Source organism: Eumetopias jubatus, unplaced genomic scaffold (genome assembly GCF_037043125.1).
Source record: "Eumetopias jubatus isolate StellerSeaLion01/CBP00866 unplaced genomic scaffold, mEumJub1_p1.0 scaffold_14, whole genome shotgun sequence".
Lineage (NCBI taxonomy): Eukaryota > Metazoa > Chordata > Mammalia > Carnivora > Otariidae > Eumetopias > Eumetopias jubatus.
In genome coordinates, this window is record NW_028274820.1 from 59,990,564 (window position 1) to 60,010,037 (window position 19,474).

Below are 19,474 nucleotides of genomic sequence, written 5' to 3' on the forward strand. Positions count from 1 at the left end.
CCTATTCATTTGGCACCCAAATGTCATATAGCCGGAACTGGGGCTTATAAAGTTTACTGTTTTATAACTTTTAAAAGGAAAGACGGCATCAGTGTAAGCAGTCGGTAAATGTGCAAATCTCTAGTTGCGCTTTAGCTGCTCTGAGGAGTTTCCCAATCGAGCTAGGATGGGGTAAGTACCTTCCATTTGTAGCAAATTAATTGTAGCAAAAGAAGCCAACTGGGCTCAGGGTGAGGAATGGGAAGGGATGCCTGGGTGGGTTAGGGGCAGAGGGTTTGGGAGCCACAACCTGGTGCAGCAGCCTCTTCAGCAAGTGGAGGCCTAGGATGACCTTAGGAAAGAGGCAGCATCTGTGTGGGCCCTGAGGGCTGGTAACAAAGCCCTGTGCTTTTGCTCCTTTCTCTCTCTTCCTCTTTTTTTTGTACCCAGCAAGTTATCTTGGTTTCCTCAGAGATGGGCAGGTTGGACTCAGGCTTTGGAACCACCTACAGCTTTTCCACCTTCTGCCCTGAACTCTAATGGGTCAGAGTTAGGGAGGTCGCGGGTCAGGGTGTTGTTGGTCTGAGGTCTCCTTGCACAGGCAGGCTGCTCAGGTAGCCTCAGATTCACTGCCTTCCAGCACTGGACAGACAGAAGAGCAGAAAGAGCCGCTTGCTATTTTGGCACAAACCAGACCAAGAGAACTTACAATAGAAAGTTTATTTTTTTGTTTCCAGTCAGTATTTTTTCCTTAAAAACAAATACAAAAAAAAAAAAAAAAAAGCTGATCACAGTTTGCTTAAACAGCCAGACTTGGACAATATTTGTAACTTTGTTCACAAAAACATACATCACTGAAGCTGCGCTTATGAGAGCCACTTCCAGAGTTCGTGCAAAGGGTCCTACAAAGGCACGCAGGGACACACCGCTCGGAGTCACAGTTTTCGTCACAGAGCCACTAGTCACTACACGTCAAACAAGTTAAGTTGTGTCTCATCAAGTCACCTCTACAACAGCATTAATTACACAAGGAATATAGGTAGTTTGAATAAAAATATCTTTAACAGCTTGGAGCTATTCAGACAGGAACACTTCCACTCACATGCACAGTTAAACAACTGGAGTGCAACACACAACATTGGCACTAAACGAGGTTGAAGGGGGACTTTTTGTGTGTTTTTTTTTTCTCTTTTTTGTTATAGTTACTTCAAGTAACACAGCTTGCTTCATATAAATAAGTTAAAACATCTATTTTTTTTTTCAAGACAAAGCCATTCAGGACAAAGAGATGAACAGAAAGCAGATCTACTTATACAGGCGCTATAATGGCAATAAACAGGCTCATGATTAAAAGATGAATTAGGGCAATGAGAACAGGGCTTCTTCACAGAAGGAACACAAGGGAGTTTCAGAAAGTCACCTTAGTACTGACACTACGCGGGATCCGCTAATACTGCTCAGTACTTTAAACGCTCAAATACTCAGGGGCGGAAGGCCCCTCCCGCCGCCGCCATGCTCATGCTTTTCAGCTTATTATCTTTTTTCCACTTCATTCTCCGGTTTTGGAACCAGATTTTAATTTGTCTCTCGGAGAGGCAAAGAGCATGTGCTATTTCAATCCTTCTTCGGCGGGTCAGGTAGCGGTTGAAGTGGAACTCCTTCTCCAGCTCCAGGGTCTGGTAGCGCGTGTAGGCCGTCCGGGCCCTTTTGCCTTCCGGGCCGCCTATGTTGTCTGCAACAGAAAAGTCGGCGATTTAGCCACCAACTCCTCAGTCCCTGGTTACCCAAGTCGAGCTAGGGTCCTGAGCAGGGAACAGGGGAGAAAAGCTCAACAAGTCCTCTCTCCTCGCCCGCCCACCCCTCCAGAATTTCCTTCCCTCTTCCTTTCTAGAGAGAAAACAATACAATTTGGACTCTGGGAACAATCGGCCCATCTGAGGCTGGAGCCGCGTCCCGGAGGATCGCCCGGCTTTCCTTCACCCCTCTCCTGCCCTCTGGCCCTGCCCCTGGCGTCCTGAGGCGGGGCACAGCCCTCCCAAGCAGCCCACCTCTCAGAAACCCACGGAAGCAAGGCCCTTTCCTGAGCGCCCAAGTGGCCTCCAGGTCACCCTCCCTTAAAGTTCCAGCCCCGCGAGCCGCCTTCTGTTCCAGCCTGCACGCTTGGGGCGCCTGCTTTCTTTTTCTTCCCTTTCCTGCTGTCCCTTCTGCTCCCAAACTTCAGAATCCCGCCGGCTCTCGCCTCGATTATTCCCCCCCAAGCCCCTTTTCGGGGACTCTAATTAGTAACGCTGTTTCCCCAGCGTAGCCCTCCTCATAAATTATCCGCCCTGACAAGCCCGATTCACGGCCCCTACTGCCATCCTCTACCTCTCTGCGCCCTGCTCGGCTGGCCTGACCCGGGAGCGCGTTCCGAGGCGCTGGGGTTCGATATGGGATTTTTCCTTTTCCCCCGGTTTCAACATCTAAACTTGCCTGGCCAGCGGCCCTTCTCCTCCCTCCTCCTCCCATTTGCGAGCGTTGGGCACTGCAGAGACCAGAAGGTGAAAGGAGGAAGGCAGGGGAAGGAGAACGGCGGGGAGAGACTCCACAGGGCTGGGAGAGGCGAGACCAGGACAGAGATGGGGAGAGAGGGCGGTAAAGAAGAGAAGGGGGACCGAGAGCCGCGCCCCCCGCAGCCGCGTGGATTTAGAGAAAGGCTGGCTTTACCATGACTTATGTGCAGCTTGCGCATCCAGGGGTAGATCTGGGGTTGGGCGGGCGGCGCCGGGCTCGGCTCGCTCTGCGCGCTCGCCTGCTCGCTGCTGGCGGGGGCGTCCTCCTCGGCTCCGGACGCCGTGCCAACCCCCTCTCTGCTGCTGATGTGGGTGCTGCCGGCGTTGGCCGAGGCGCCGCTGGAGTTGCCCAGGGAGTTTTTCCCGCCGTGGTGGCTGTCGCTGCCGGGCGAGGGGGCCACGGCGGAGCAGGGCAGCGGGTCGGGCGGAGGCGAGTGCGTGGACGTGGCCGGCTGGCTGTACCTGGGCTCAGCAGGCGCCGCGCTGGCGCCGGCCGCGTAGCTGCGGGCGCGCTCCCCGGACCCAAAGTGGCCGGAGCCTGAGCGGCCGACGCTGAGATCCATGCCATTGTAGCCGTAGCCGTACCTGCCGGAGTGCATGCTCGCCGAGTCCCTGAATTGCTCGCTCACGGAACTATGATCTCCATAATTATGCAACTGGTAGTCCGGGCCATTTGGATAGCGACCGCAAAATGAGTTTACAAAATAAGAGCTCATTTGTTTTTTGATATGTGTGCTTGATTTGTGGCTCGCGGTCGTTTGTGCGTCTATAGCACCCTTGCACAATTTATGATGAATTATGGAAATGACTGGGACATGTACTTGGTTCCCTCCTACGTAGGCACCCAAATATGGGGTACGACTTCGAATCACGTGCTTTTGTTGTCCAGTCGTAAATCCTGCCTGATGACCTCTAGAGGTAAACTCGTGCACTAATGGGGGAGTTGGGTGGAGGCGAGAGGGGTGGCGCGCGCGCCCTAGGCGCGTGCCCGCCACCCGCCGCCGCCGTTCAGTCGGACTCGAGCGCCACCCGCTGGAGGCAGGGCGCATCGCTCCGCTTCCGACCCAGGGCTGCAAGGGCCGGGGTCGAATTGAGGTTACAGCCCATTATGGCAAAATTATTGCATTTCCCTCTCAGTTCCATTAGGATGTACCAATTGTGAGGCCGTCAGCTGCCGATCGCGCGCCCGGCGAGGATGCAGAGGATTGGGGGGAGATGGTGACTTGGATTTTATTTACAATAACTTTATTTCCCCGCTGTGCAGCCCCTCTTATTTTTGTGTCGAGGTTGGGGTCGGTTCTGCCCGTCGTGCCAGAAGCTCTGAAATTTGAAAATACAGATATCACCTTCGGGGAAGGGGGGAGGCCGTTTAGCCAATTGGAGAAATAAATCCTGCCCGCAGCAGCCGCTACAATTACGGCTCTGTTTTTCTGTGAGTGCATGAGGGACAGTGTCCCTGCCGCTCTTAAATGACAGGCGTCTATTAAAGATAGCTTTTGTGTAGTGTTTCTCCGAGGCGAGGTCAAATTCCATACACTTTTATAACCGGAGTCGATTTTTCTTACGTGTAAATATGGTTTTCGTGTCATTAGTTCGCTATTTGATTTGCTTTAAGTATCCAATCTGGAGAATCTTCACCACCCGGTCCCTTTCCTCAAGGCAGCCGGGCCCCAAGTCGGAGGGTTCTCCGTGAACCCAGCGAGTGGGCCCAGACTCCCCGCAGCCACAGAAACTGCTTGGAGGCTGGGAATCCTTGGGCCGAATTATCAGGGTCTTGCTTAGACCTCCAGGAGCAAAATGAGGGTGCTAATGGAAGCATTTCGTGGCAGTGCCTAGTATCTTCTGTAGTTATTTTCCTGGGTCCTGAAAGACGAAAGTCAATCACAAATATAGCCGAAAGGCATGAGGGGTACTTCCCGCTGGAGGCTGAGCGTTGCAGGCACCCCTGGCACATTTGGAAACCAGGACTCTTGCCGTTCCCATGGCCCTGAGCCCCCTCCTTAGGTCTTGAAAGCTACTCTGGTAGCAGTGCAGGCATTATCGGAGGCGGGGATCCGGGATCCGGGATCCAGGATCCGGGATCCGGAGCTGGAGTCTTCGGGAGCCCAGTCTCTCCGGGGGCTGTGAAGTTCCACCCGCGCCCAGGTTGGGTCGGCTCGGCTGAGGCTGCTTCTCTTCCACGGACGGTTGCGCGCGGGGCCGACAGACTAGGCTGTCTCAGGGCCCCCTTTGTTCCTCACGCTTCTTCCTGTCTAGGAGCGGCCTGGGATGCCACCGCAGTGCTGGGGCCCCAGCCTTTAGGCCCCCTCTTTCCAGTGGCCTGAGTCGATTTGGTGGTGACGTCCGGGACTTGGTGGCGAGGGACGGAGGCGAAAACGCCCAGACACCAAAAGGGGCTCGGCCCAGGTTCTTTCCTCTCCAGCACCCCCGCGTCCCGAGCTCAGGGGCATGCAAAGGCGCTAGCACAAGAGCCGGGGACGAATTTGGGGCGCGCCCTGGGATCCGGAGCTGGCTAGGGCAGCCTTGGAGAGCAGGACTGTATGTGCAGTGCGCCCCGCTCCACCGCTGGGATTGGCTGTGTGTAGGGTGGTTTTTTTTTTTTTTTTTTTTTGGTAAGAAATAAATGCTCAGGCGTTTGCAAAGCTCCCGGCTCCCCTGAAGCTGCAGAGGCCCCCCGGATGGGAGCAGGCGGGGGAGAAAAGTTGGGGAGCAGGCGAAGGCAAGGGGGCAAAGCCGAGGGAGGTTGCAGCGCTGGCCTGGTCCCTGCCCAGGCGTCTACTCGCCCGCCTTTGCCTCAGCCTCCTCCCCGCTGGGCTGTGTGGAATTGATGAGTTTATTTTCCTTTTTCCACTTCATGCGGCGGTTCTGGAACCAGATCTTGATCTGGCGCTCGGTGAGGCAGAGCGCGTTGGCGATCTCGATGCGGCGGCGCCGCGTCAGGTAGCGGTTGAAGTGGAACTCCTTCTCCAGCTCCAGCGTCTGGTAGCGCGTGTAGGTCTGGCGGCCTCGGCGCCCGTGACTCCCATACACAGCACCTGCGGGTAGAAATGGCCGGGCGCCGGTGAGCCAGGATCCCGGCAGCCAAACCAGTCAGACCCGCGCCGGGATTCCCTGGCCTCTAAACTGGAAACCACCCGCCTCCACTCCAGCCTCTTTCGCTATGTCTAAGGCCAAAAGCCGGCAGGATGGGAGATTATTTCATACCAAGCGAGATGTTTTCCACCTAAAACAACTTGGAGTGAGAAATTACTGTTTTTGAAAAATCTGCTCTGTAAGAAAACCATTACAAGCCAAAGAATAGAATGAGCATTCTTAATTCGGGGTACCTGAGTCGTGTTTTTGTGGGAGTGTAGGGTGTGCGTCTGGAAGTGATGGGTGTGGAACCCTGTGAGTAAGGTGGACACTTGGAATTCACACACGGATCTCTGTGAAGGTGTTACTGTGGCCAGACATGACAGGACTCAACATGGTTTTCTTTTTTCTTTTGAAGATGAAAAATGGTTAGCCCTCTCAAATCTTTGCAAACTCCCCCCCCCCCCCATTGTATGGTCCTCCTGAGAAAAGCAGAGCTCCCTTGAAAAAACAAGTGGATCTTAAAGCAAAACACTATCAGTTTAAAAATCTGCATTAGGTTCTGCCCTGCTCCAAGGATTCTCTGTCAAATTTTTGGAAACCAGAGGCAAAGGGATGGAGCTATGGGCCATCTGGGGTTTCTGGAAATGTAGGACTGTGATGGGCTATCTGTTCTAGTACAAAAGGAGCCCATGGGTGGGGGGCTCCCCCCAAGCTGGGTGTGTGAGACCCAGGCAGGGCCTCAAAAGGAGGCAGAAGTTGACTAAGAGTGAGCAGTTGAGTGGAAGGGGGAGGAGGGAAGGGAGGAGAAAGAAAAAATCCTGAGGCTGAGGATGTGGCCCTCCAAGGCTTTAGGGAGACACTAGGAGAGGCCAAATGAGAGCCTCTATCTATATAGGTTTCTGAAAGACAGAAAGGAGAGAAGTTGGGGAGTGAAGGGGAGTTACCAGTGATGGTTGCAGAAGGCCATCTCTGCTTGGGGATCTGAGCAGGGTGTTACCAGAGGGAAGTGTGGGCAGGCACTCCCTCCCATCCAGCCTAGCTGTCTGTTCAGGTGGCCCCTGTCACAGAGTCTCACACAGAGTGGCAGTGACCCCTCTCGATCCCCTAAGGTGTCACCTTACATGGATACTAGTGCCTTCACTCTGCCACAGCTTGATTGCCTCACTGGGAATGGTTGGTTTTTGTTTTTGTTTTTTAATCTCTTAAAAAAGCCAAAGAAACTTTGTTCATTCTCTCCTCCTTGCTTTCTATTTCCTCTTTCTACTTTCTCTGTCTCCTCCTTCCTTCCTCCTTTCCCTGCCCCTTTCCCCTTCTCCCTCTACTCGCTTGGGGGGGGGGGGGCTGCAGGGAAATGCCTTACCCGCGCAGGAGTTCATCCGCTGCATCCAGGGGTAAACAGGGCTCGTGTACTTCCGGTCGGTGCCTTCGTCATGGAGGGCTTTGCCCGGCACGCTGCTGCTGTCGGGTTTGTACTGCTGCTCGGGAGAAAAGTGCAGGTAGTCCCCGGGGCCCCTCTGCTTGCCACTGCCCGAGGGCGAGGCGCCACTGAGGTCCTTATCAGAATAGAAACACGAGGCCCCGTACTCGTAGGACGCCCGGTTGCAGGCCAGGACCGAGTTGGACTGTTGGTAGAAACAAGGTGAGGTGTACGTCTTGTCCGGGAGGCTCGACGCCCCGTACGAGGCCGGGAAGGGCCTCAGCGCGTCATAGCCGGCCGGGTAGAGGGGCAGCTGGCCCAAGAAGGAGTCCTGGCCGCTGGGCAGGCTCCCGGGGAAAGTGGGATTCACAAAATAGGAACTCATTTGCGCGCCCCTCTGCAGGACTGTGATTTGTTGTGTATTAGTACATCTGGCTATAACTATTAGTAGTCATCGAACTGGTTTGTTTCTGGATGGCCGAACGCCAAAAGCGACAGCCGCAAATCGCACCAGCTGACGCGGCGGCGGCCAATGGGAGCGAGCGCCGGAGCCCGCTCCCCGGGGACCGCGGCGACCGAGGCAGCAAAGTTACAAACAGCCCCCAGCCCGCCCGCCCGCCGCCCGCCCGGCAGATTAATGGGCGCGCACAGCCAGCCGGCCCGGCTCTCTTCCCGAACGCCAGCGGCGGGCACGGCCCGGGTAGAGGCGTGCGAATCAGGCCGGGGTAGGGGCACTAGAGTCCGGCCGCGGCAAAGGGCCCGCCAGGCCCGCTCCTTCCTCCTGCCCTTTCTGCCTGGTCGGATTTTGCTGGGGTTTCTTTCCAAACAGGAAAACTGACAGCCCCGCGCCCGGAGGGGCGGTGACAACGAAGGCTTTGCTACCCATCGGCCTGCCCTCCCGGCAGGGCCCTGAGTTTGCCCCACCCTCTGCAGTCCCCTACCGGTGGGTGCGGGTTCCAGAGCTGGAGAAGGGGGTCTGAGAACCCAGGCCTTCGCGCCCTGCTCCTCACTCCTGCACCTTAGGAATCGGGGCATCCCTTCCTGCTCTCCTTCCCCACCTCCAGCCAGGGCCTGGGCCTCGCTGCCGCGGAAGGCTCACCTCGAGCTGACCAGGATGCGGCCAAACGTCTTCCCCCGCGGGCCCCATCATCCCACATACAACACCTCTCCTTTGAGTCCCTACGGGCTCCCCCCTCCAATGGCCAGCGACTGTGAGGCCTCAAAGCACCCCACAAGCTGTGCGTCCCCGTCCCACCTTTGAACCCAGGAACTGAGAGACCAGAAACCACTGGCTTCAACAAGAAAGGGACCTACAGAGGAATGGCCTTGAGACCGAGCTCCGAAGCCGGCCGTGGGACCTGCTCCCCTCACCCAGCACTTGGGACTCGCCCTACCGACACCGACACCTGGACTGCTCAGAGCTGAGACAGATCCAGATGTGGAATCTCTGTCCTCATTCCGGAGGCCCAGCGACCCAAGGTCCCTGCCAAGCCAGGGAGAGAGGGCAGCTGGGATGTCCCAAGGCTGTGAGATCATTGGTGTGCTTGGTTTGCGGGGCACCCCAGCCGGCACTTTCCTGGGGTGTACCCCTCTTCCATGCCTTTCCTGGGACTTTGGGGGCCTGCCACCTGCAGCTGCTCTAAAACTGGGAATAGCTGCTTCACTGGCTCCAGGAACCGTCTGCATTGCTTTTTACCTTGGTCCCAGGCCTGGCCTTGCCCAGACAGGACGTGAAAAGCATGTCCTGGGTTGCTTTCCCTTGCTTGATAGGTGTGCCTTCGAGATAGCTGACTTTTACAGCACATGGATCAATCTCATTTTGTAAAATGTGATATCTTTCCAATGGCATTTTTACAACTGTATTTGTTGGGCTTGTAAAACCCTTGAATTAGCTTTAAAATCCTCAGTTCTGCAGAGGCTGAAGAAAGACTATTTATACAATTTGGTTGAATTTCCAGAGGATGTTTGTAAGATCTGTAAAACTCTGGTGAATGCAGGCTCATGGGGTTCAGGACTTGGGGGGGGGCTGGCTATGCTCTCCTAGGAATCTGCCAACGACTTCCTTAACCTCTTCCTTGCTTTTCGATTTTCTCCCCCCTGCCCTCACTTCCCTCAAAGGGGGAAAACTGGGAAAGGACGGGGCTACGGGTGGCCTCCACAGAACCTAGCGAGCTCGCTTGAAAGTGGCTTCTCCCCACGCAATGGGGGCTGCACCCAGAAGCTTTCTGCCTGTGCCCCAACCAATCCAAGCTGGGAAAGTTTCTCCTTTGCATATATAAGGAAGGGCCGGGCAGGAGAGGATAGAATGTAACATTTCCCTCGAATTTCCTCAGAGAATGGACACAATAGCTGAAAATGAAAACTCAAGCTAAAAATTCTAAAGGGAACTATTTTTTAAAAGCTATGTCCAAAGAAAATCATGTTTGAGTTATTGTTTCTTAAACAAGACCATCAGTAGACAGTGATTTCAAACAAATTATTATTGTGTAAGACAAAAATAACTGTTGGGAGATGTTGATAAATGTTTACCTTTATAATTTCTGTGTCATACCTCCAGGTCTCACACAGTATTGGGACTGATGGCAGTCTACTCTATATACTACTATTGTTATTATTTGTTATGTTTTGACTTGGATTCTTGATCTAATAATTACCCCCAGACAATGACAGAATTTGATTTCTCAGCTAAGAGCCAAAAAACATTGTATTTCTAGCTTCTACAGGCGCTGAGATAGAAAAACATAAATTGAAATCTCTACGTGTTAGCCAAGTCTGGTACATCTTATGCTGGCAATGGCCCAATTTATTTCTCCAACCAGCATTAGGTGCCTATATATATATGGAGAGAGAGAGAGAGAAACAGAGCGAGAGACACACACACACACACACACACACTCAGGCAAGAATAGGAGCCCCAGACGCCGGAGGGAGCCTCTCCTGGGATAGTGAGAATGGCTACCAGGACTCTCTCTTCTAGGTCAAAGCCACAGAGAAAGTCCACTTACCTTTCAGCCGCTCTTCAAAGGGGACTGGATGGCGGGCAGGGCCCCACAGTCGGCCCTTTACCTGGGCTGCCCACTCGACGTCCGCCAGCCTGGAGGGCGGCCTGCCGTGGGGGGGAGGGGGACCTTGAGGGCCCCCCCGGGCCGCCTCGATCTGTAGCCCAGGCCAGAGCCCATAGCATACAGGTGCGGCCTCTGCCTGTCACAGGCCCTCGCCTGGCGCCAAAGCCCGCCTTTCTTGCCATAGTCAATCATCCTCAAGACCAGCCAGGCCTGCAGGCCTCGGGACCAGGAGTGGTCTCTCCGATTTCGAAATCCCGAAGCGGGCGCCTTCCCCGCACCAGCGTGCGCCCCGGGGGAGCCTTGGGACGCGCAGTTTGGACAGAAGCAGCCATGACGTGCCAGGCCGCCTGTGCAACCAGTCTCCATGGCGCTGGGGGTGGGGGGAGGACCCGAGTCTAGTCGGGCGTCCAGCTCTTGTCAGGGGTGGCCAAGGCGGGGGAGGTTCCCGACAGGCCCTGGGAGGCCGCCCCTCGGGTCCTCCCTTGCCCGGCTCTCCTCGGCCTGCTTGGGAATCTCTGAGGGGCCCGCGCAGCAGTCGCGCCAGGCTGCACGACGCGGGGCTGCGGCTGGCGTCGGTCCCGGCGACGGCCACAGCGTGGCAGCAGCGAGCGCCCGGCGCGGTCGCAATAAATAATCTGCCCGCGGCAGCCGCAGTCAGGCAGCCCGCGGCCCTGCGACGCAAATGCGCCGCTTTATCCGCCCTGAGCGCACCCACAGCTCGCGTGGCCGTCCCAAACATCCACAGCCCCTTCTTAATTTTCGAATGCATACCAAGGTATTATCTTAAGGTGGGAAAACAACAACCAAAGCCACAAAACCAACAAAAAGAACTCGAGCCCAGAACCTCAGGATCGTTTCTGGTCGCAGTCCCAGGAAGCTACTGGGGCAAATCTGGCCGAGGCGCACCCAGTCTGTGCCACCGCGCCACATAAAGCCGACGCCCCCGGCACCCTCCGTGCCTCCTCCCCGGCGGCTCCACAGTCCTCTCCCCGCTCGCGCAAAGTGGGGCGTGCGGTCGCCAGCCGGCTGCGCCGAGGTGGGTGGGGGGTCCCCCTATCGCCCAGACTCGGTTTGCGTCCTTCCTTCAACCTTAGCTGCGGCCCCTGCCACACTCAGTAACACCACTACATTCTCTGCACCGAAACTTCCCGCCAAGCAACACCCAGCCAATTAACCCCATCCTCTCCTCCAACGCAGAGTACCACCCACGCACCTAGTCCCTCTCCCCGCGCTTCAGACACCTCTGTCATCGGAAAACCGCGTGAAGGGAAGGAGGCAATCAGCAGAGGAACCTGGCTGAATTAGTAAGTTTTTGTTTGTTTTTCCTCATTCTACCTTTCTCTCCAGAAACCGATTCCCTCAGAACAGAAGGTGCTGTGTTGATACTAACAAAACGCATGTCAATTAATTCACTCTGCCCTCACCTCTTCCCACCTCCCCAGGTCGGGAACTGTCCCCAGTTGTTGGGGAATTCAGTCGAGCCAATTGGGTCATGAATGGAAAAAAAAAAAAAAAATCCAAACCGGAGAGGCTGGTTGGGAACGCTGAGTGCCGGGCCACTTCTTTTGGGGCTCGGCAAGGTCGCTGGGGAAGAGGAGAGAGAAGACCACAGTGCTCCTGCCCCATGCCAGGACGCTGTGCCACGAAAGGAAGGCTGGCATTTACTGCCATGGTGAGCCAGGGAGAGGAGAGAGAAAGGGAGTGTGTGTGTGTGTGTGTGTGTGTGTGTGTGTGCGCGCGCGCGCGCGCGTGTGCAGGCGCGCGTGATGGGGGACAAGTGTGAACGGTGAGTGTGGGCGAGGGTGAATATGCCCCTCTTCAAAGCCATCCTGGGTGCCCTCTCCCATCGCCGCCGCCGCCGGCTGCCATCTCACCACCTTTGCTCCTGTCTCCCCACATGTCTCACCTTCAGATGGCGGCTCCCAGAAGCTCCTGCCCCTCTGACAGCTGTCGCTTGGGCAGCCGGGGAGACGAATCGTCCTCCTTCCTGGTGCCAGAGGACGCAGGAAATTAGCCAGGTTGCGAGTTGCAAAGCGGCCGCCGCGGCGCGGGGAACTGGACGCGCCCCACCTCCAGCGGGAGCGGCCGGGTCGGGCCGGGCCAGGGCCTCGTCTCGCTCGCCATCGCCGGACAAAGCGCAGCCAAGCCCGGCTGGAAGGCAGAGCTCCGAAGCAGGCAGGACGGAGCGGAGCAAAAGAATGCGGCTCTATTCTCGCAAGGGAAATTATAAAAAAGTTCATGTTCACGGTTCCCATCCACATGACCGACAGCGGCCAATGGAAGGGCCGAACAACTCATAAAGTTGTATTGCAAAGTTGTAAATTTTCATAAACAACAACGGATTTATGACCCTTTCCCCATCACTAAGAGGAGGCAGCTCTTACACCGGCGCCATCTTACCACCGAGGCCGCCCCGACTTGGGGCCGCAGGTTTAACAAACCCAGTTGGGCTGGGTTTTATTAAAAGAGCAATAAGAAGCGGGCCCAACCTAGGCAGGAGGCTGGAGTCGAGGTCTTCGCCTGCTGAGCTCAGGCTATTCTGCGCTGTCCGCATCGCCCCTCGCCCCTACCCAGACTCTCCACCTTCCCCGCACCCGGACGCCCCCGCCAAGGCTCCGCAGCCCGGGTCTGCTGGGTCCCTGCCCCTTCCCATGTCCCTCATTTGCAGTGCTGTGCCTGGGCGCCCTTGCTTTGCCTGAATGCAGGGTGGGAGGGGGGCTGCGTCAGAGGTCCTGATCCCACCTCCTAGCACGGGGCCGTGTTCAGGACTCATGGAAAATTCGGGATCATTGGCAGGGTAATACCCCTTTCCAAGCCCACCCCACAGTCTTACAGGAAAGGGTGGATTTTGGATTTGCTCATGGAATTTGTGAGGGTTTTTTTTTAAGGGAGATTCATAGAATGTATCCATTGAAGAGTCCATTTTCAAGAGATCTGGAAGATGTTTGTGCACACACACAAAACCAAGATGAAAATCTCCAGAGAAATGCACATATATAATTATGGACACAGAAATGCACATACTCAATTATGGACACAGAAACACATGCACTCAATTTTAGACACAGAATTACATAAAATTACTGACCTGTGTAGTAATACACACAGACATATATAAAATACACATACAAAAGAGGTACACACATACCTATACAAATCCACACCTTAGAATCCACACAAAAAGGGACTCGACACACATATACACCAATACATAGACACTCAACACTTGGACCCTATTTGTCCTTCCACTTTTGCTTCCCCAAAGCCCCTGTGGGCATCCAGACATAGCAAACCCGGGCTGAGCTAACCCCAGCCAGGTTTCCCTCTCTTTCCCAGGCCCCCCTGTATAAAGCAGTCCACATTTTTTTTTGTCACCAAGCATCTTTATTTTTCTGTTACATAAAACACGGTTAGCTGGGCAAGACAGGAAGTGTGCCTTCCCATTCCTGGAACCCCAAGCTAGAGCCTACAGGGACAAGGGGGACGCAGGACAACACAAGAGATGAAGGGTATTGGGAAGGGCATCGGCCCTCCCCACCAGCTATAAAGTTAGCTCAAGACAACACACCATGCTACAAAGTCATCCCATTAACACATCCTTCCCAAGTCAAGACATTGCCTTACAAATGAGCTCCAAGACTATATAAATGACAAAAAAAAGTCTTGTTCAAATATACAGTATTTACTATTGTAGGAAAAGTCAGGGTGTACATATTCAACATGGCTGGACAGTAGGACATAGGGGCCAGGGGAGGTGCAGGGAGGCTGGGAGCATCTCTGCAGTCCTACTAAGCAGAAGCTAACCCAGAGATCTGCAGCTAGCTTGGGAATGCTCCCCTCCAGAAGTGGGGGTAATGGGCCTGAACTTGGGGTGCCCAGGCCAGAGAAGGAGGGATTCTAGGTTGCAGCACTTAGAATGCTTTGGAATAAATATATTATTTTTCAATTTAAATAGAAGCCAATACCCTGGTCCCCGGACCCCACCACCTTCTCCATGCAGCCTCAGGGACCCCAAAGGCTGCCAGGCAGAAGCAGGAGGGGCCTGACGGGGGAAGGGGCCGGCACTAGGTAGCAGGCGAGCCAGTGAGCACAAAATAGGTAGTTTGGGAGGAGTAGGTAGTACTGAGAAAATCAGGTCCTTGCCGGTATGGAGGAGGTGCTGGGTGTCTGCCAGTGTTGGGACACATCTGGGCTTCCTGGGAGTGGAGGCCTACCGGGGCTGGGCCCATAGGTAGTTTGGGGTGCCTCTGGCCGAGGCCTGTGCTAGGTAGTATTTTAGCCGTGCCAGCGCAGAGCCGGTCGGACTGGGGTTAGGGAGGGTGTCTGCTGGGGATCCTTGGGGGCAGAGAGATCCCCAAGGGGACCCAGTCTAGGCGGCTGCTCGGTCCAGAAAAGATGGGAGCTGGAGTGGGTAATGGGGCAGATGGGTGCAGGTTGGGGACTGGGTTGTTTTTTGTTTTTGTTTTTACGTTTTCTTTTTATTTTTTCCACTTTTGTAAATAAAATCAATGAGTCTCTAAAGACGCTTTTCCCGACTGTCTGGTGCAGCTAGGGCCCCGACTTGGCCCCTCATTCCTCCTCCTCTTCGTCGTCATCTTCTTCGTCTTCGTCCTCATCATCGGCCTTGTCGGCCTTGGCGGCGGCGGCGGCGGCAGCGGCGGCGGCGGCGGCAGCAGCGGGCACGGCGCCCTCGGGGGCTGCAGCCGGACCCTCATCCTTATGCTCTTTCTTCCACTTCATGCGGCGGTTCTGGAACCAGATCTTGATCTGGCGCTCGGTGAGGCAGAGCGCATGGGCGATCTCGATGCGGCGGCGCCGCGTCAGGTAGCGGTTGAAGTGGAACTCCTTCTCCAGCTCCAGCGTCTGGTAGCGCGTGTAGGTCTGGCGGCCCCGCTTCCTGTCGGGCCCTGGGAGCAGACACGCGGACACATGGACACATGGACAGACAAACCAACAGAGACACAGACGGGACAGTGCATTAGCCAGGCCGCCGTCCCAGAGCCCGCACCTTTCTCCCAGCGCTGACCCGGGCGCGCGTCCCCCCCCTCGGCCGGCGCTGGGGGAGGAGCGGGAGTGTTAGCGGAAGACCCCAACTGCGGTGCCAGAGGGGCAGGCAGCTCTGTGAGGAGGAAAGGCGCAGAATCCCAACTTTACAACCGCCCTTTCCAGCCGGCTAGGCTTCCACAATGTCCTGCTTCCCCCTGACAAAGGGAAATTGTAAATATAGAGTGTGGGCAAGTGGGAGACGCTGCGCTTTTGCCATTCAAAGGCGAGCTGGGCCGCTTCCCCCGCCCTTTGCTAGGCAAGTGGGTGACCCTCGGGCGGTCCGCACTCCAGGGGCGCCTTTCCTCCCTAGAAGACCGCGCCCCCATCCCCAGACCTTCTGTGGGCACTCCGACCCCCTGTCCCCGCTCTCGTTCCCCACCCCTCCTTTAACTGGCCCCTGGCACAGGGGCGTAAGAGGGGCCCTGATGAAGGGTTTGGCTCTTCCTGCTTTTGAAACAGAAAAGCCGGGCCGAAAGGAAAGGAGGGAGGGAGAGAAGAAAGGGAGAGAGAAAGAGAGAGAAAGAGAGAATAGCGAACAAAATGTTAAAATTCCAAGGCAAATGGAGTTAAATAAATTTACGAGGATCGAACCCATTAATTGGGTCATAAAAAGTTTTATGAGCCTCATTTACATACAATGCTACGGGCTCTCCACGCTATGGCGCCTTGACTCTAATTAAAACCAGAAAGGCAGCGCCGCCAGGAGTCACGGGGCCGCCGGCTCACAGTCGCCTCTCTCCGCGCTCCGCGCTCCCCAGCCCGGCGCTCCGCGCTGCCTGTCCGCCCGCCCGTCCACCCAGCCAGCCTAGCAGCTTCGCCTACCTGAAGACCGCATCCAGGGGTAGATGCGGAAATTGGCCTCGGCCGGGCCGTGCAGCGCGCCTTCGTCCGCCTTGTCGCAAGCGCCTTTGGTGAGGTCACTGCAGAGCCCGGGGATGTTTTGGTCGTAGGAGGCGCAGGGCAGGTTGCTGTAGGCGTCGGCGCCCAGGCCGTACCCGGACGCGAAGGGGCTCTGATAGAGGGGGCTGTTGACATTGTACAAGCCCGGTACGGTGGAAGCGAAGGCGCCGGCTCCCGCCCCGTAGCCGCTTCTCTGCGAGTTGGGCGCAAAGGAGCAAGAAGTCGGCTCGGCATTTTGGAACAGAGAAGCCCCCGCCGTATATTTGCTAAAAAGCGCATTCACATAATACGAAGAACTCATAATTTTGACCTGTGATTTGTTGTCCGGCAGCTTTCAGTGTCGGTTTTACGAGGTAGCGTGATATATGATAACATTACACCCCCAGATTTACACCAAACCCCATTTTCTTTTGGACGGAGCTCGCCGCAGCACGTGACCGCCCACATGACCGCCTCCGCCAATCTCAGCAGCCCTCACAGGTGGTCTTGCTCCGCGGGGCCCGCGGCAGCCTAGAATGGAAGGGGAAGAGGCTCAAATATGTGGCCAACGAATCTGCCCGCGCCCGGCCGGCCTGGCGCGTCCCGCGGGAAGAGGACCCCGAGGCTCCGCGCGAGCGCTCAGCCCACCGCTGCGTGGACGCCTGGCCTGCAGAAGCTGCCCGGGGTCGGCCGGGCACAGCCTCCTTTAGCCTATGACCGAACTCTGGACCAAGCCTGCAGGCCCTCCCGACCCCTGTCTAGTCTACTGACCCAGCCTAGGGAGGGTCTCTACACTCTGCGCACCCGCCCGCCCCGCGGCAGCCCATGGGCAAGTCTCAGCTCCGGGCAAATCTGTTCTTTGCCCGCTTCTCCCCCCGCCCCCCACCCAGGTCCACTGGGCGATAGGCCCACTTAGACTATGATCCAGATGGGGCCGGCGCAGCGTCGCTTCCAGCTGCAGCGAGAACGCGACCGCAAACTGGAACCATGTGGTTCGAATAAAGTCAACGTCTCCCAGCTTCCTTTCCTTAATCGGCGGCACACTGTTTATCCGCCTTAAAGGAAGCAGTGAAATATTTATCTATTAATGAGCCTCATTTGCCAACAGATTTATTAACGTGGGGCTTCCCTCCCTCCTCCAGGACCCCGCTGTCCTGGCAGGCTCTGTGCATTCGCTCCTGGGCACCTGGCTGGCCTCTGGCAGCCTACGAAATAGCTGGACACTCTTTTGTCCTCCCTGCAACCTCTGGTTCCCCCTCGCTCAAGGGGAACCAAGTCTCTTTCCCCCAAGGTTGGGGGAACCTCAGACCCCACGCCTTTCCAGGTACCCCTAGCGCTGGGACTTTTCTGGGAGCCTTCACCGGGGCCACCCACGGGCCTCTGCCAGCTCTTCATGGACTTGAGTGCCTGGGAGCAAGCAACACATACTTTAGAGACAGTTTGAGAGGAGAGAAAGGGACCCAGGTGCCTGGGGGCTTCAGCCAGCTATGGATCTCCATTTCTTTTGGAGACCCCCCAAACAAATAGGGGGACCCCTCTAGAAAGACGACCCAGTTCTGGCAGCTTCACATTTCCAAGATTGGCTCACAGAGAGCAGAACACATTATAGTCTCCCTCCTTCCCATTCAGGCCCCAAGCGCGTGGAGCTTACCTTTGCAAGCCTCCAACCCCTGCGCAGGGTTGGACCAGCCCAAGCCCCTGCCGCCCACCGATCGGTGGAGTGTGGTGGGGCGAACCCTTCCCCTAAACGCCTCATAAACTGCTCAGGCCGCGCTGGAAGCCCAGGCGCCGGGTCAGTATGCCTTTTACTGCTCAGCTCGATTGCACACCATAAACCCGACCTCACAATGGAATTGCCCCGGAAATTCTCCTCTAAATTATAGAGTTTGGTTCCTTGTGTACAAAGCACTTCCCATCACTTTCAGAGAGTCCAGGCCGCCCCCGTTCACTGCACCCTCTCAGGGGGTCCCAGGAGCACAAAAGGCAGCAAGAGGGTTCAGACCCGGATGCAACGGAGCCCCAGTTCCTGTCTAGTGGACTGCCCAGGGGCGTGGGTGGAGAGAGGGGGCTGTCCGGGCAGGTGGGCGCCTGCTGGTTTCCCCTGGGGGTACAGGGGCTGTGGGGGCGGGGGAATATCCGGGGATGCTCTTTATGGAGGATCGGGATGATAGTATGTCTTAGTTGGGGAATGGAGGCTGTAACATGGGAAGGGAAGAAAAACTAAATATTCCAAATAGCATCGCTTTCTTGCAGGAAATAAAAACCTAAAAATGTTAAAGGAAGACGAAGCAAGCAAGAAAGCTAGGAGATCAAAGAGGCGGAATTAGACAGCTTTAGACCAATAAATTGTTCCCCGGGTGACACAGAGCAAGATGCAAAGAGAAAGACCCGGCCCCGCCGCTGCCGCCGTCTGTCTAGACTCGGGCGGCTGGAGCGGCCAACAGCTATGGCGTTTAAAGTAAAACCTGCCCCGAAGTGAGACGACCCAGACCAAGTAGGGACAGAGTTCAGGGAGCAGGGGAGGGCGGGAAGGAACGCCACAGGCTCATCCCTGCTTGGGTTTTGTCCAGCGCAGGTCCACACGGTCCTGGCAGGGCGCGCTGCCCCTCCGCTTGGGCCAAGGAGAATCCAGATACTGCCGGCAAGGCCTCAGCCTTTCTGGGCCCACGTCAGCCAACTGGGCCGAGTCCCGCGGGTGCCGAATCCTTTCTTTCGTTTCTGGGCTTCTCTCTTTCCTCCTGCCTTCGGTGGCGGGGTTTTAAAACGAAAAGGCCAGACAGAGTCAGGCTTTCAGTAAGGCCTCCTTAATCGCGTGTTCTTGAGCCATTGGTTTCCTACTTATTTGGCTGAAAAGACACAAATGCACTGGGTTATATGTGATAATATTCACAGAAATACTCGTTGACGATCAGCCTGGAGCAGGCACGTGCAGGCGGGTTTCTAATCAGCCAGCTGTCTTTACATAAAGACATTTTTCTCACTGCTCTCCTGGAGCTGGGTTCCTACCTACCAAGCAGAATGTGTTTCCCTTGCTTCTTGTTACCAAATAGTGCTCAATATTTAAACCCAGCTAAGAACATAAGCCCAGCTCTGGGCAAACGAAGGGAGCCTGCCTCGAGTCTGACGGCTGGCGATTTGCTTCTCTAAAGGTTTCCACCCGCGCCCCTCGCACGGGCTGCGCACGGTTCGGTTCTTCAGTCACTGAGCAGTCCGCAGTCCCCGGTCGGTCGCGGCGCGGGGACACATCCGTGCCCGACGAGTGCAAAGGAGCTGGGGCTGACGCGGGGTAGGGGGGGTTGTCTGCGCATCTAACAGGGAAGCGCTTCCCAGGCAGCCGAGCCAGGAGAGCCGTCTCCCAGCCATCGCCGGCCAAGGGCAAGGGAGGCCCGGCGTGGCAGTCAGTCCAGGAGGCCTCTGAGATTCCCAACCAGCCGGCACCTACCTGGAACCTCCGTAATCGG

At 56.0% G+C, this 19,474-nt stretch overlaps 3 protein-coding genes across 4 annotated transcripts; all 3 read right to left on the reverse strand.

Moving 5' to 3' along the window:
- Positions 1-1,460: 1,460 nt before the first annotated feature.
- Positions 1,461-3,580, reverse strand: HOXA5 (homeobox A5). The gene is made up of 2 exons (XM_028119381.2): positions 2,686-3,580; positions 1,461-1,711 (listed from the first exon to the last, which is right to left on the reverse strand). The coding sequence occupies exons 1-2, from the start codon at positions 3,578-3,580 to the stop codon at positions 1,461-1,463; spliced, it is 1,146 nt and encodes a 381-aa protein (XP_027975182.1).
- Positions 3,581-5,306: 1,726 nt separating this feature from the next.
- HOXA6 (homeobox A6) lies at positions 5,307-7,408 on the reverse strand. Its single transcript, XM_028119382.1, has 2 exons — positions 6,967-7,408; positions 5,307-5,566 (listed from the first exon to the last, which is right to left on the reverse strand). The coding sequence occupies exons 1-2, from the start codon at positions 7,406-7,408 to the stop codon at positions 5,307-5,309; spliced, it is 702 nt and encodes a 233-aa protein (XP_027975183.1).
- Positions 7,409-14,657: 7,249 nt separating this feature from the next.
- HOXA7 (homeobox A7) lies at positions 14,658-16,335 on the reverse strand. 2 transcript variants are annotated; one of them, XM_088018465.1, is made up of 3 exons: positions 15,957-16,335; positions 14,777-14,995; positions 14,658-14,692 (listed from the first exon to the last, which is right to left on the reverse strand). In XM_088018465.1, exons 1-3 carry the CDS (start codon positions 16,333-16,335, stop codon positions 14,658-14,660), a joined length of 633 nt encoding a protein of 210 aa, XP_087874591.1. The 2 variants fall into 2 exon arrangements, with proteins under 2 accessions (XP_087874591.1, XP_027975127.1); XM_028119326.2 differs by having other exon boundaries at positions 14,658-14,995.
- Between the last annotated feature and the right edge of the window lie 3,139 nt (positions 16,336-19,474).